Raw genomic sequence first — 16,987 nt, 5'->3', positions numbered from 1 at the left:
ATCTGCCTATGTGTTACTTTCATTCATTAATTAATAAAGAAGCTGCTTGGCCTGATATGTCAGAACATAGGTGGGTGGAGTAGACAGAACAGAATGCTGGGAAGAAGGGAAGTGAGACAGTCACCATGAAGCCAGCCTTCAGGTCAGACATGCTGAATCTTTCCCAATAAGCCACCTCCTTGTGGTGTTACACAGATTATTAGAAATGGGTTAAGCAAGATGTGAGGGTTAGCAAGTAAGAGGCTAGAGCTAATGGGCTAGGCAGTGTTTAAATGAATACAATTTGTGTGTTGTTATTTCAGGGCATAAGCTAGCCGGTGGCTGGGAGCTGGGCGGTGGGACGCAGCCTGCAGCTCCTTCTACAGGGTTATGCAAACTAGAAGTACATAAATGAGCAGAGCAAGTGACAGGCTAGGTTTGTGAGAGCTTAGTGTTTGAAGTTTTGAGTGTGTCCCTTCCACCACTAAGCACATGACCTATATTTAACGACCTTGCTACCCATAGTGTCTTAACGCTGAAGTTAGCTGCTTAACATGAAATGTTGATGAAATGGAGTTTGAAGACATGAGTCATTCTAGAGTACAATGACAGGCTCAAATTTGGAAGTAGGCTATGAAATACCAAGTCTGAGTTTCCACTCGAGAGCACAGCTTGACCGCAGAAAACGTCCTGAAGTTAACTTGTCTCCAAACTGAGAACTGGGTTCTATAGCTCTGGATGTGCCTCTGATTATATTGCACTTTTGTTGGCAAGTCCTCTTCCTTGCATTTAACAGACTTGAATTTTAAATTTAGATGTAGAAATAGATGTAAGAAAATAGCACCAACCCTCCAGGCTCTTTACCAAATTCCCCTTATCAGTATTTCACAGTGCTGTGATTTGTTCCTTAAAACTAATGAACTCACATTGATGAGCAATTTCCTAAAGCTTCTGCCTCATTCTGACTTATGGAACGCTGGGTGTGGGAGAGAGGTTGTTTGTTTGAATCACTACTGTATCTTGTCACTCAGTCATCATGTCTCCTTGAGCATCCTGCACAGATACAATTTCTAAGACATTCTTTGCCATTACAACCTTGATAGTATAGAAGATCACTGATTAGGAAGTAAATGGGGTGCCTCGGACTTTTAGTTTATTTTCTGAGACTGGATAGGAATTGTGGATTTCAAGGATAAAGGACCACTTGGTGTGCTGGGGAACTGTTCTGCCATGAATAATATTCTCTCCATTCTATTACATTTGTGTGTGTGTGTGTGTGTGTGTGTCCCTGTCATTCTGACAATTTGTCTGCCTGTCTTTCTTCCTGTTTGTGTGATGTCATGGCACACATATATAGGTCAGAGGACAACCAGAGAGATGTAGTTATGTTCTTAAACTGTATGGGACACAGGGATTTAACATGGGTTCTAAGTCTTGGTGAGACATGCCTTTACTCACTAAGCTATCACCAGACCTGAACATTCTTTTAATGGGTAAATAAGAATTATGTATAGTTGGTGATTTATTGTATCATGTTATAGAAAAACTTCTCTGCTGATTTTATTACCAAATATAGACTAGTTGATTTTCTCTTAATGAAGTATAATTTTAGGTTAATTTATTGATTTGAGTAAATGTCCCTTTATTGGAGATAAACAAAAACAAGAGAAAACAAGTGTCTTTTTATATATGAATAGGGGTCTTCCCTTATGAACCCAAGATCTACACATTAAATTTAAAATTAGAAAAAATATAGATTTGTGTCTTTATCAATTTTTGTAAGCTTAAAAAACAACAAACACATTCTCAACTATGTAGTCAAAAATAGTTGGAAGTTAAGCATTTAGTGATGAATTCCCAGGTACTGTTTCAAGTGAGGAGTCTCCATCAGGTGTGAAGGCTTTACTAAGTCCTAATCACAGAGCCTGGCACTTGTCACCTTACAGTGTTTTCAGAATATGTAGTTGGGGGCTTCCATCTCACCTGGTCCTGCAACCAGTCAGTTCCAAAGAAATACATAGAGACTTAATAATAAACTGTTTGGGTGATTACCTCAGGTTCGTTACTGACTAGCTCTTATGACTTAAATTAACCCATAAGTCTTATGTATGTTTAACCACGTGGCTTGGTACCTTTTCTCAGTGCAGCATGTTCATCTTGCTTCCTCTGTGTCTAGGTGGCAACTGCAGACTGAACCTTCCTCTTCCCAGAATTCTCCAACTCTGGTTGCCCTACCAATTAGCATTTTATTAAACCAATACGAGTGGCAAATCTTTACAAGGTACAAGAACATTATTCCACAGCAGGAATAAATGAGCATTGCCCTCTAGATTCAGGAGAACATACTAGTGCAGTTATTGGGGGGATTGGAAGAGCCATGACTGAATTTTTTAAATTACAAATCTAACTGTAAATAAGAACATTGTTTTAGGATTAATACAGTGTTTTATGTACCCTTTTAGATCAATATATAACAAGAAATATACTGGTTCATAGGGAGTGCTCTTAGAAGGAGTATATTAGCAGGGAAATCTTTCCCATGGTCATTCCATGAAATACATGCCCACACCAATGCCCTCTGACTTCACTGTACTGACACACTGCATTTAACGTATGGTATTTACAGTCCTCACTCCCCATAGAGCTGAATGCAAAGCAAATTCAGTGATTGTAGCTCAGAACTGCTTGTGATCTTACCATGGACAATCACAGTCATGGCAAAGATTGACATTAACGTCTCACTCTTTTATTAAATTTCCAATTTATACATTCCATGAAGTATTTTACCCTCCTCCCTCTGTCCTATTGTGAGGCCCTGTATCATTTCCTTAAATTCCGTAGATTTCTGATGTCTGTAGCTCAAGAAAAGGCAAAATGAAATGTCTTAAGAAGTACATAAAATTCATTTTATAGTATAAACCCTTGGTAAGCTCGATGCTGGTAATAATTTTAGAGACAAGTGTTTTAAATCATTTTTGTTTGTTGGTGAACTGAACAGTTATAGACCTATCTGAAAGCTATTGGTTTTTTGCTACTTCTAGACTCTTAGAGACATTTTGGAGCTATTATCTGGTTTTCAATAATGGGAATTTATTGGGCTAGTGAAAGTTAATCAGACATCTTGGGACTGGAGAGATGTTCAGTGGGTCAGGGCAATTACTGCCCAGGCAGAGAAATCAAACTTAGTTCCTCTCATTCAGGTCTGAAAGTTCACAACCACTCGCAATTCCAACTCCAGGGAATCCAATCCTCTAGTCTGGCCTCCACAGATGTATGTGTACATGTGGGGCACAACACACACACACACACACACACACACAAATAAACACACACATAAATACACACACACACAACATGTATGCACATAAATACAAATTAGAAGAAGAAACAAAGAATGCCTACCTGTATTCAGAAGCAAAAATTAGAATGATTTTGTTTTTCTTTGCCCATGAGGTACTAATTCACAGATGACACTTTAAAAATATATAACTAATTGGGGAATAATTTCCCTTCCACTGGAAGAGACTTATTGCTAAATAAGTGATTAAAGGGTGTGAATGTCAGTTGAAGGAAATTAGATCCAGATGCATCTTTTTATAGAACAGCCCTAAAAAAGTTTTTTTCATCTTGTAACTGACAAACAGCCTCAGTCCATTAGCCCTATACCTAAGTAAATACATGCCAATATGAGCTACAGAGGCCTGCAGTCCAGCCCAGTCTGTTGGGTGCCTGCGGTACAAGCATGAGAGCCTGAGTTTGACCTCCAGAATGTACATAAGATAGCTGAGAATGGTGCTAGATATTTGTAGTTGCACTGGTGTAGAAGCAGAGATGAGCAGGTCATTGGGGTTCCTTGTCCAACAGGTCTTATTTACTTGACAAGCTTCAGATCAGTGAAAACCTGTCTCCACAAACAAGGGTGGTGGCACCTAAGGAACAACACCTACTATCCTGGTGTGTATGCAGGCATGCATCTCTCTCTCTCACACACACACATATACACACACACAAACATCATATATATTTACCCATACCATACACCATTACAAACAGATCACTGTCCCTTATAGCCACTGACAAATGCATTTATCTTCAGACTTTTCATTATGTCATGAAACAGTGACCATGACAGTCTATGGAACGACATGTGGAAGAGCAAACTAAGAGCAGCTGTAGAGATAGGCTGAGAGTATTAGGGAGGCTAAGAGGTTAAGCATCAGCTGAGAGGCAGAAGAAATGTGAGCTTAGGTAGTACCCAAGAACAGATTTTATTTGTAAATGATCATTGGGTATGATAAACGTTACTGATAGGCTGATTGGCATACATTCAGGGAATTTAGTGTGTCTCTGAGGGAAGTTAGGGTGAGGTGGTTGCACTTTGAAGGTTGATCTCTAGAGATTTAGTATCTGAACTTGGAGCCAGAGGATTGTTGGGTTACAATACATCAAGACTTTCACGGTCGTCAACCTCTTGAAATACTAACGTGGTATGACAAGCCTGGGATGCCTTGAGAGTAGTGTCTTTGCTTGACTACACCTGCCATGAACTTCCTGCACACATGCACACATGCTGAAACAGAGCAAGCCTTTAATAAATATTCAGAATAGAATTTCACTTATTTTTATATCAGTGATTTTGGTACCAGGTACTGAGCTAGAATTCTTTATGAATACAGCCATGATTTCAATGAGATGCAGAACTGAACACAACAATTGTGACACTAACATCCTGTAAACTTTTTCCTGAGTGTATACCAAAGGATCTGTACTATTATTGAAATAAAGAAATGCATGTGTTAGGAAGATAGGAAGATAGGATCTAAGAAAAAGGAAAGCAGTGAAGAGCATTGATCTATATCTTTATCTTAAAAACTATTGGCATTGAAACGTGTATATAAAGAAGGAAACATACTATCACATTTCCTACAGGGAGGCAGTATGTTCAGAGAAATTTGTGTTATGCCTATTCTGGGGCAAAAGGATAGTTTCTAACTGTACTTGTGTATGTTTTGAGGCATCATCTAACATATTTTAATGTGTGAAATTAATTGTGATCATTTGTGAAGGATGTCAGGATTAAGTCCCAGGTGTCAAACCGTTCTGGCTATATACTGTTATCATTTTTAGCAGATTATTACAATAGTGATGTGTTTCTGAGTAGGGAGAAATGCTGCCATGATTTCCTAACTCTCGTGTTCTGTCTCGAATACAGACAGTACCACAGGGACAACAGCGATATCAACGACAAATGTGGAAATGCGCAAGAGCAACGCCGTAACAACCGAGATCTCTAAACCGGAAAAAAGCCCCACAGCCGTGGCAGCCACTGGCAACAGCTCAAGTCCTTCCACAGAGACCGAGGAAGAAAAGGCAAAAAGGCTGCTTTACTGTTCGCTATGCAAGGTGGCTGTGAACTCTGCCTCGCAGCTGGAGGCTCACAACAGCGGTGAGATGCAGGCCTTTCCTTTTTATCTCAACTGCTCTGCAATTATCTTCCTCTGAACAGATTAGCTCGTTTGCAGCAGGGGAACCAGCAGTAACAGAAAACTGCCAATTATTACATGGAATCCACCAGCCAGTAAAACATAAAACGACAGGCAAAATATCATTTACGTGGGGATAAAGGAAGGTTTCCATGGCTTGAGATCAAGAGTATGTGTGCTGGTATGTAGGTGTTTGTGTGTGTGTGTGTGTGTGTGTGTGTGTGTGTGTGTGTGTGTGTGTGTGTTTGCGCGCGCGCATGTGCGTGTGTGTACGTGGGAAGCATCAAGAAAAAAAGTAAAATGTCATTTCAGAATATACTTAGTATTTATGTGCTTTCTATCATTGTTTCTCTATTACTATACACTTGCTTCCACATGAAGCCTCTATTCCAGTAGTTCTTTATCTTCCTAACCCTGTGACCCTTTACTACAGTTCCTCATGTTGTGGTGACCCCCAACCATAAAATTATTTTGTTGCTCCTTCATAACTGTAATTTCGCTATTGTTATGAATCATAATGTAAACAGTGAATATGTGGGATCTTGGATATGTGTCCCTCAGATGGGGCCAAACCCACAGGTTGAGGACCTTTGCAACTCAACCCAGTTAGTGTTGCTGCTGCCCAGGCACAGTTTTTAGCGTGTTTTCCACAGTTAATATCAATGTCTGAGTCAAATCAGTGTGATGTCTGCAAGTCTACTTCAGAGATTTTACGATGTACACCAAGGAGACATTATTAATTTGACTGGGCACAGAGAAGATCATGGGAAAAACTGGCAGAACAATGATTCAAGCCTTTTCCTCTTACTTAAGCATTTTTAGAGAGTTATTTTTATCTTTTCAAACTTTTTAAATCAGAAAGAAGCAAACTGGAATATAAAGGATCAGGATACAATGGGCCTTGCAGTTATGGCTCCATCAAGTTGCTCTCTTTTTGTTTGCAGATGAGAGATATTTACATACATGGTAACATATACATATGTGTAAATGTGTGTGACAATATATGCATATTATCCTTTTTATTTGTGCATACATACTTAAACACATGAGATTTTCTCAAAAACCTTAGGTGATTGCCAAGATCAACTTTACCCTAAAATTCTGGCTTTCCCTAAAATGAGAAGCCAGCTTCTATCAATGAATATAGTAGATGGCATCATTGTGGTTCATGCCTTGGTTTCACGTTACTGATGGAAGTGTCACCACTGAGAAGTGCCAGTGCTACGCAGGTGACACTGAAGTTTAGACCCCATGCTCTGAGAAGTGATTGCAAATGGAGCGTGAGCCCCTCAGCTGCTGTCGGCAGAGTTCGTGAGATAAATACACAGAAAAGCTTTCTGCCCCAAGTCAGTATCTACAAAATGCAAGTCCGCCTTGATGTGTAGACATCAAGAGTTAGTAAACACCATCAGGATTCACTTGGTACTCAAGCATGTGGTCATTCTGTGCAATGACAGTCAAAAATACAAGCCAACCATGCCTGTGTGGTGCGAAAGATTTGGGGACACCTTGAATTTTTCTAAGAATTCTCTGGTTTAGGGAAAAAGGAATCATGTTTCATTGAATCACGCGAGGTTATTATTTTTATGTTCCAATTGTGTTGTCCTCATTTTCACTTTATGTGTCAAAATGTCTCAAGAAAGAATACATGTGTATTTATCCAGGCACAATACCTAGGGACTCCAAGATTTAAACTTGGGGCCTGGACAGGTGTCACTTTGAAGAGACAGAGAAAGAACCCTTGGTGTCTTCTGCTGAGAAACCGGAGGATGGCTGTAAGAATCTCATTTGAGTTTTAGCAGGACTCGTTCCTCATGTCCCTGTATAGGACTGTTCTCTTGGGAAGAGCAGCCCGTGCTGACCACTGCAGCTACTCCTCTTCCTTGTATTTTTCTTCCTGAATCAGAGAGATGTTTCTATTTAGAAAGTGCCACCAGACAGTCCGGCTCATTTAGAACTTGTTCTGCCCTTGGACTAGAAGTGGTGAAGGAAGAAGACAAAAATAGCCAGTGACTTTTGATTCCTCCCCAGAACACACTGTATTTGATCTCTGACTTGCTCTATTTTTGTTAACTACAACAGTGTCAAGAGGTCACAGACTCTGGCCTTCAGCCTCTGTGCATCTAAGTGATGTAGTGGTGTCCATATCCATACTCCAGCTGCATGGTCACACATGAGCAGCTTCTGGGGTCTTTTGTGTGCAGTCTTCTGTAGGGAAATCTAAGGGGTGGGTGTAATGAAGAAAGCCCCCTATGCAGCACACTTCTGCTGGAGTGGATGTAGAGTTAAAGGAATCAGCACAGGATTGCTGCAGAGTATTTTAATTTACTTCATACAGTAGCAGATAATGAGGTAGAGATCTGAATGCAAACAGATAGAGAGCAGAAGGGTCAAAGCTCGGGGACTGGGAAAAAGAAAGGATGAAGGGAAAGCAGACAGCACAAGCTGCCTTACTTAGCTGGTTTGCAGTGGGGGGCTGCTGGAGTCAGCAGGCAAAAGAGTTAAGATTTAAGGGCTGGAAAGCTGGGCAGAGATGGCTCAATCATTGACAGTGCCTGCTGCTCTGGCATTGGAGCAGAATCTAGTGTGTAGTACAACAAACTTCAAGCTTCAGGGGATCCAATGGCCTCTTCTGGATTACTCACAGGTACATACACAAAAGTGCACCTACACATGCGCAGTAGAATAAGATAAATAGGTTTATAGCTTTCCCCTTATTTTTTGACAAAATAAAATATAGTAAAATAAAACAAAATCATTACAACAAGACCAGATAAGGCAACTAAAAAGAAGGAAGAGAGCCACATGAGCAGGCACAAGAATCAGAGATTGACTTCTTCACATGCTCAAGGAGTCCCATTAGAATTACTAAGCTGAAAGTTATAGTACATATACAGAGGAGCTGGTACAGAGCCACTTAGTCATTTTGCTTGCTGCTTCAGTCTCTGTAAGTTCTTATGAGCCCTGCTGAGGTGATTCTGAGGGCCTTGTTCTCCTAGTGTCCTCCATCCCCTCTGGTTCTTACCATCTGCTGCCTCCTCTTCAGTGGAATTCCCCAATCTCAGAAAAAAGGCATTTGATGGAGACATTCCATTTAAAGCTTTGTGTTTAAAGGATTCTCTCTCTTCATGTTGTCTGGCTGTGAGTCTCTGTTCTCATCTGTAAGAAGAAGCTTCTTTGATGATGACTGAATAAGTCACTGATATATGAGTACAGCAGAATACCACTTTTATTGATGCTTTTTATTGATGTTTTTCTCCTATTTTTAGATCAGTGGTTTTTGGATTTACCCTAGGTCTCTGGGCTATCTCGTCTCTGATTCTTAGTCACCTAAGTAGTATCAAGTATGGGTTCCATCTTGTGGCATGGACTTTAAGTTAAATTAGGTATTGGTGTGTTATTTCCACAATCTTTGTTTTACCGTTGCCTTAGCATATTTTTCTTGCAGGACATATTGTAGATCAAAGGTTTTGTGGTTGGGTTGGTATTTACTTTTCTCCTTTGGTAGCCTGGTGAAGGATCGAGGTAGGCACAAGCTCAACTTTTCCATGTTTAATGAATTGTGTAGGTGTTGTGGTTGGCAATGGGACCCTGATGTCAGTTTTCAGAAGCAATCAATTGTCTTGGCAACAGCTTGAGATTTGGGGGTATATCCATGGGACCACCTTGGCTAACAACTCAATTGAATAGAACCTAGTCCTGGTATTAGATGCCTTGTTTGGTGATAGGAGATGGCCAGGTGGTATTCTGTATGTGACACTGTTAGAGTCCTTATTAAGATTGCCATCATATATTTTAGGATGTTTCCATTATACTAGGTTTCCACATCATCTCTCTTTAGTTCCATATGTCTCTTCCCACATTCTCTCCCTCAACTCTACTTTTCCTCACCCTTACCACCTGATCCTCTCATTCCTGTCCTCAACCATCCCCAGTCAACCCATAAAATCTATTATTTTTCTCCATTTCAGGGAGATCCATCTGTGCCTGTCTTTTCCTCTATATCTAAATTCTCTAGCCCTGCAGGTTGTAGGTCTGTTATCAGAAAAAAAAAAAAAACATATCTTAAAATCAAACCTTAATTTGTTCAGGAACTACAAGCCAGTCAGATGTTTTGGCTTCAATTCCCAGTACTGAAAATAGAAGTCTTCATTTCATATGTCACCCTGTTCTCTTGAATTTCGAAGAACAAATGACAGAATACAGAGCTGTACTGACTCTACTTCTGTTTTCTTGTCTTGTGGTGCCATTTCTTATTTATCATCTACTGTGTAATTTCTAAAAGGATGTAGTCATGAAGGGGTCATGAGCCATACCCCCACTATTCATAGCCTTTCAAAATGTTAGGCATTTAGTGATAAAATAAAATCCTGACTTGTGTGTCTAGAGCCCAGATTTATGCCTGCTCTAGGATAAACAGTGACAATATTCTCCTTCTTCCATAGTAACCACATCAATTGATTAAAATATAGGCCAATAGGATTACACATAGTCTTTCACTGATGGCTTATAGTGCTAGGAGAATGAAGATTTCTAAGTTCATTTAGTCCATTTAATGATGTAGTGTTTTTTCCTGATTTTTTGATGCACTTAGAGAAAGTCCTGTTCACTTTGTGTCTCTCTACTGCCCCTCTACCTAGCTGTAGAACAACACAAATCTTCTCATCTTACTCTGGAATTAGTTGTAGGTTTAAATAGCAGCTCTCTTCAGAAGCACCCAAGCCGAGGGGAAAAAGATGTTTCTTCTTTATCCAAATAATAGTTGTCTCTTTTTCCCACTGAGAAGAGATAATATGTAAAGTCGAAATAGTGTCCACAACACTGAGTGTTAACTCTGCAGCTTTGGGCTGCCAGAGAAAAGCTAATGGCCTTTCAGAAAATGTTCCTGATTTATTTCTAATACTTAGAAATGTATTCCTAATCCAAACAAATGATATAAGCATATTTGGGTAATAAGGATTTTCATCAAAATCTGTCCATAATGCAGCCTAGTAGAATGAACTAGAAGTAATTTAATATTTATTTTCAAATAAGATATCTTCTTATGAGAATATGTATTGGGCTGGAAAGCTGTCTTCTCTGATCTGTGTCTCTCACATCTCAGTCTTTAATGGTGTTATTTGAAGATATGATAGTTTTTAAGAATCAGATATTGTGGGAGCAATGTTTGCAGAAACACAGCTACAAGCACTTGTCTGGGAATTGGTGAAGCTGTTTCAGCTGCTTCTCTTCATTCCTTCTGCAAAGGTGTCACCACTTGGCATTGTGCTTATTTGTGTTGCATTCTATGCCACTGAATACAGGATTGAAAAAAATATTTCTGCTTTGCCATACTTAGAAGCTCTCCGGAGTTGATTAGTAAATCCACAAGGCCATGAAGACCCAGTTCATCCAAGTGAGCAGAAAGCCCCTTTAATCTTGCTTGAGACAGATGCAAACTTTATAGAACATGCCTTTAAAAAGAAAGTCCTCTTGAACATTGAAGTTGTTCTGCTAATTTTGATTTTGTTTTCCTCTACACACTTGAAGAGAGAAACCTTTGAAATGGCTTGTCACTCAAGCTGATGACTAATTTGGGCAGACTTGTTACTTAATTGCATGGGACATTGAGTATTCATTCTAGCTCTCTCCAAGTTTTAATGAGCACAAAATATTGCTATTAAAAAGTGGACTTTACAAAGTTTTAAGACACTTGAAAAGTTTCATAATTCCTAAAATCCCTAGGGATTTCATTCTTCTATGTTAACAAAAGTAAACTAAGAGAAGAAAAAGAGAAAGTTGCCTAAAAGTTATTGGGCACATGGAAGGCTTGCATGAACCCTTAAAAAAGGGCATACTGTAAATAGGGTGCTCAAATGAAGACCAGCATGGCTTTCCCTTCTTGGGCTGGGGATACAGAAACATGGATAAACCTTGCACAGTTGGTGGAAGAGGACTACAAGATCTCATCAACAGTCTGAAAACAGAACTCTTCTGACATGAAAAAATCATACTTTCTGCTTAAAATAAATTAATGCCTAATACCTCCACTGATTCTCATTGATCATCTACTGTGAATTAGATATTGATAATGTAGCTATGAGCAAGACCTGGCTTCTGCCTTCAAGAAGCCCTGGGACAAAACTATGCAGAACTCATGTAAGCTACTTAGCCATGGTCAGTGGTCACAGGTTTGTTATTATTCAAACTCTGTGCTCTGAAGTGTGAATTTGACACTAAATAAAGAGAGTTTCAAGTGTTCACTGGTTAAGAGCACTTGCTCCATTTACAGAGGATCCAGGATCCATTTGAAGCATCTACATAGTGCTTCACCCTGGTTCCAAGGGACCTACTACCCTCTTCTGGCCACTAGGAGTACCAACATGCATAGGTCACATATACCCAAGAATGTATGCACACAAACCCACACATAGTGCAGACTTCTTCCTTCCTAAGTTCTCAGTGGCTCGTGTGTTAAAGGTTCTTTTTTCTGATGTGGTAATTGTGAAAGCAGCAGAATCTTTCATAGGTAGGGCCTGCCACACACATGCATATAGGGGCAGTACTAATTAGACTGACTAGGTCACTTAAGGAAAAAGAGGACATGGAGTTGGGAGGAGGACATTGGAAAGGGAGCCAACAGGAGTAGGAGGAGGGGACAAGATCAAAATACAACGTGTGAAATTTTCAAACAATAATTAAAAATACTGTGCTGGGAAGAAAGGTGGGTCTAATGGAAGGTCTTTAGGTCACTGGGAGTATGTTCACAGAGGAGGTTGTAGGTTCCTGTCCTCTTAGTTTGCTTTCCTTCCCTGCCTAAGAGATAGATGACTTTACCGAAATTGCTACTGCCATGAAATACTTAGTTATCAAAAATCCATGAGGCCATGAAACTATTCAATCAAAGACTGAGATCTCCAAAAGTACAAGCCCACACATACCTTCTCTAAGTTGATGCTTTTGCTATTTTCCTGTAGTGAGCAAAAACTGGCTTCCACAAGCCTCCTCCTTGTCCCACCTGTCTACGAAAGAGATATCACATACTCACCACTAACTTCATGTTCCTTTAAATTATTTTCAAGTTGAGGTTCTCATGCCTCCACTGCTAGAAAGCCACAGGGCCAATAGATGTGGTTTTTACCTCAGATCTGTGCAATTGTGGCAATCCTTACCACTGCAGACGTCCTAATTACACAACATGCTGGCACTGTAGTTTAGAAATACATTTGCAGGACCATGCAATGAATGATTGGGATGGCTTACTCGATAAAAATAACTTGTACATTCCTGTGCATATATAGGATTTAGCCATTTCATATTCATGACCTTTTACTGGGTAACAAACAGAAGAAATAACTTTAGAGCCATATAAACATGTATTTTCTGGCTATGAAGTTAAATGGCAGTTCTTTCTAAAGGTTGCCCAATGTGCAAAGGAATGCTAGTATTGCCAGTGAAGTCATTGACTTAGAACATTCTTGAAATTTTACCCATAATGCTATGCTTCTACCGAAGGCAGAAACAGAAAGAGATGTACAATGGCACGTAGGCAAGCTTTGGGCTTTTTGAATTTTTGGAGTTTGCTATAGAACACATATAACTTATTGAAAACTTCTTTAAACAAGCCAAAAGACCCTAAGTGAAATTGCATATGCCTTTAGTCTTAGTATTTAGAGGACTAATACAGGAAAATTGTAAGTTCATTGCCAACCAGAACTATCTTATATAGTACGACCATGTCTGGAAAAAAATGGGAAATAAGAAATAAATAAGAAAAATCCAAATTACTTGTCTTAGTGTCTAATTCTTTGAAGAGATACTATGACTATGGCAATCTTTATAAAAGAAAACATTTAATTGGAGCTTGCTTACAGTCTCAAAGATTTAGTACCTTTGGCAGGAAGCATGGTGGCACACAGTCAGACATCATAGCTGAGAGTTCTATATCTGGATTCACAGGTAGCAGGAAGAATGGTGGGGCAGGGTGAATGAATCTTCTCTGGGCTTTTGAAAGACCAAAGCTCACACCCAATGACATATTTCCTTGGAAATGGTCACATTTCCTAATTCCTCTCAAGTAGTGCCTCTCCACGGTGGCCAAGCATTCTAATATGTGAACCTCTGGGGGCCATTCTTAGTCTAACTACCATACCAGTTTATGGTAAAAGTAATAAAAAACCTCTGTTTTGACCAATAACTAAACATCTTTCATTATGTTCCAGAAGTATACTTCTTGTTTGTCTATTGACCATTGAGTGGGATTGAATAAGGAACACGAAGGCATGGAGTCATGTCCTGTTCATAGAGGCCTATTCTTAATGTGTTGGGATAGTCATACGGTTTTTCACAGGGAAATGCCTTGGTATTCCCATTGTCAGAGTTCTAGGGCATTCTGAGTAAAGGAAGCTTCTGGATATCTGCTGTTCGACTGCTTATTGGCTCATAAGGATTCTCCAATGTCACGTTTCTCCTCTCGCCGCCTCAGGCTACTGGGACCTCCAGTCTGCACACAGTTTCCCAAGGTCTTTAGGACACTTGATTCATTGTATATTTTGTATTATAATTCCACGTCACTTTCACCCCTGGGATTCTATTACCACAGCTGTCTTTCTATTTCTGCTAGGGCCTTTGTGGTATAAAGAAAAAAGGTTTCTCCTTGTCTCAGTTTGACACACTGCTTTTTACTTGTCTTGTCTCTTAAGAAACTGAAGTTGCTGATAAAACTGGGAAACAAACCAAAGCACTACAATTTTTAAAAATTTATTTTTCTCTCATATATTGATTACTGACTGTGGTTTCCCCTCTCTTCTCTCCTTGCCATCCATTTTCTCTCTCCCCCCACACCCTTCCCTCCAGATATACTCCTCTGTACCCTTAAAAATGGCCTCCCACAGATATCAACGAAATATGGCATGCCAATAATCATAAAACTAAGCACCTCTCCTCATGTCAAGGATGGATGAGGCAGTCCACTAGGAGGAAAAGGTTCCCAAAAGCAAGCAAAAGTGTTGAGAAAGTCCCCGTTCCCACTGTTAGGAATCCCACAGGAACATCAAACTACACAAACATAACATATATACAGAAGACACAGGTCAGGCCAGTACAGGCTCCATGATTGTTGGTTGAGGCTCTGTGAGTCCATGAACACTGGTTAGTTGATTCTGTGGACTGACTGTCTTTGCTATGGTGTCTTGAACTTTCTGGCTACTAATTCCTTCCTCACCTCCTCCTTCAGAATTCCCTAAGCTCTGCCTGTTGTTCAGCTGTGGGTCTCTGCATCTACTCCTATCAGTTCTTAGATGAAGCCTCTCTGGTAATGATTATGATAGAATCTTGTCTATAAGTATAGCAGAGAATCATTAGGAATAATTTCATTGATTGCCTTCTTTTTTTTATGCCAATCACGTTTGGTCCTACCCCATAGTCTCTGGGCTATCCAGTTTCTGGTTCCTGGCCCTACAGACAGTGTCAGGCATGAACTTGCCTTCCAATTTGAACCAGTCACTGGATGGCTACTCTCACAAGTTCTGCACAACCTTTACCCCAGCACACCTTGCAGGCAGGAATAATTGTATGTAGAAGGGTTTTTTGGCTTGGTTGGTATCCCAATCCTTCCAACAGAATCCTGTCTGGTTACAGAAGATGGCTCCACTCAGGTTCCATTTCTCCCTTTATTAGTAGTCTTGCTAGGGTCACTCTAATGGATTCTTGGGAGTTTCCTATGCACTAGGTTTCTACTTTGCCTCTGAAATGCCCCCCCCCCACAATTCCAGTCATCTATCCAAGAACTCTCTTCCTCCCTATCTCCCACCCAATCTATCTGTTCCCATCCATAGCTATCTCCAATCTACCCAAAAACCTATTCTATTTTCCTTTCCCAGTGCATTCCTCACATGGGCCCTCCTTGTTATTTAGCCCTCTGAGTGTGTTGATTGTAGCATGATTATCATTTACTTTTTAGATAATAGCCACTTATAATTGAGTGAATACCATGTTTGTCTTTTGAGTATCAGATACCTCACTCAGAATGATTTTCACTAGTTCCATCCATTTGCCTGTAAATTCCGTAACTTTCTTTTTAAGTAATCCTCCGTTGTGTAAATGTACCACATTTTCTTTATCCATTCTTAAGGTGAGGGACTTCTACATTGTTTCTGGTTTCTGACTCTTACAAATACAGCTGCTATGAACATAGTGGAGCAAGTGTCTTTGTATCAGATATATTCCCAATATTAGATTGATTCCCAATTTTCTGAGGAATATCCATCTTGACTTCCATGGTGGATGTACAAATTTTCAGTTCCCTCAGAAATGGAGGAGTGTTCCCCTTGCTCCAATTTCTTTCCAGCATGAGCTGTCCCTTGTGGTTTTTGATCTTAGCCATTCTGAAATGTAGATAATGGATTCTCAAAGTAGTTTTGTTTTGTGTTTCTCTGATGGCCAAGGATGTTGAACATTTCTCTAGGTGATTCTAGGTCATTTGAAATTCCTCTGTTGAGTATTCTCTGTTTAGCCTTGTACCCCATTTGTGATTGGATTATTGGTTTGTTGACATCTAGTTTCTTGAGTACTTTATATATTTTGGATATTAACTGTCTGTCAGATACAAGATTTGTGAAAATCTTTTCTTGTTTTGTAGATTTCCATTTTGTTCTGTTGACAGTGTCCTTTGCCTTATAGAACCTTTTCAGTTTCATGAAGATTCCATTCATTAATTGTTGATCTTAGTGTCTGCACTATTGGTGTTCTGCTCAGAAAGTTGTCTCCTGTGCAAATGCATACAATGCTATTTTCCACTTTCTCTTCTATCAGGTTTCTTGAGGTATTTGATCCACTTGGACTTGAGTTTTGTGCAGTATGATAGATGTAGATACATTTGCATACTTCTGCAAGCTGACAACCAGTTAAACTAGCATCATTTGTTGAGGATGCTTTCTTTTTTCCAATTGTATAATTTTGTCACCTTTGTCAGAAATCAGGCTTCCATAGATGTGTGGATTTAGATCTATGTCTTCAGTTCAATTCCATTGATCCGCCTGTTTGTTTCTATGCCAATACCATACAGCTGTTATTACTATAGCTCTATAATAGAGCTTGAAATCAGGGATGGTGATAACTCTGGAAGTTCCTATATTGTACAGTGTTGCTTATCCTGGGTTTTTGTTTTCAATATGAAGTTGAGTGTTGTTCTTTCATGATCTGTAAAAAAAAAATTGTGTTGGAATTGTGATGGGGATTGTGTTAAATCTGTAGATTGGTTTTGGTAGGATAGCCACTTTTATTATGGTAATCCTACCAATGAGCATGGGAGAGCTTTACATCTTCTGGTATCATCTTCAATTTCCTTCTTCAAAGGCTTGAAGTTATTGTCATATATGTATTTTGCTTGCTTAATTAGCATTGCACCAAGATAGTTTATATTATTTATGACTATTGTGAAGGGTGTTATTTCTATGATTTCTTTCTCAGACAGTTTGTCCTTTTTATATAGGAGAACAACTGATTTGTTTTTAGTTGATCTTGTATCCAGTCACTTCACTGATGGT

At 39.5% G+C, this 16,987-nt stretch overlaps 1 protein-coding gene across 2 annotated transcripts in view; it reads left to right on the top strand.

The window, feature by feature from the left end:
- Positions 1 to 16,987, top strand: part of Znf385d (zinc finger protein 385D) — a 331,825-nt gene that overhangs the window by 303,603 nt on the left and 11,235 nt on the right. For both annotated transcript variants that reach the window (XM_038349498.1, XM_038349499.1), the window contains one exon: positions 5,192 to 5,425. In XM_038349498.1, the coding sequence (XP_038205426.1) occupies positions 5,192 to 5,425 (234 nt within the window). The remainder of the gene's footprint in view (positions 1 to 5,191; positions 5,426 to 16,987) is intronic.

This window comes from Arvicola amphibius, chromosome 12 (assembly GCF_903992535.2).
Source record: "Arvicola amphibius chromosome 12, mArvAmp1.2, whole genome shotgun sequence".
NCBI classification, from domain to species: Eukaryota; Metazoa; Chordata; class Mammalia; order Rodentia; family Cricetidae; genus Arvicola; species Arvicola amphibius.
This window is presented reverse-complemented; position numbering and strand designations above follow the sequence as displayed.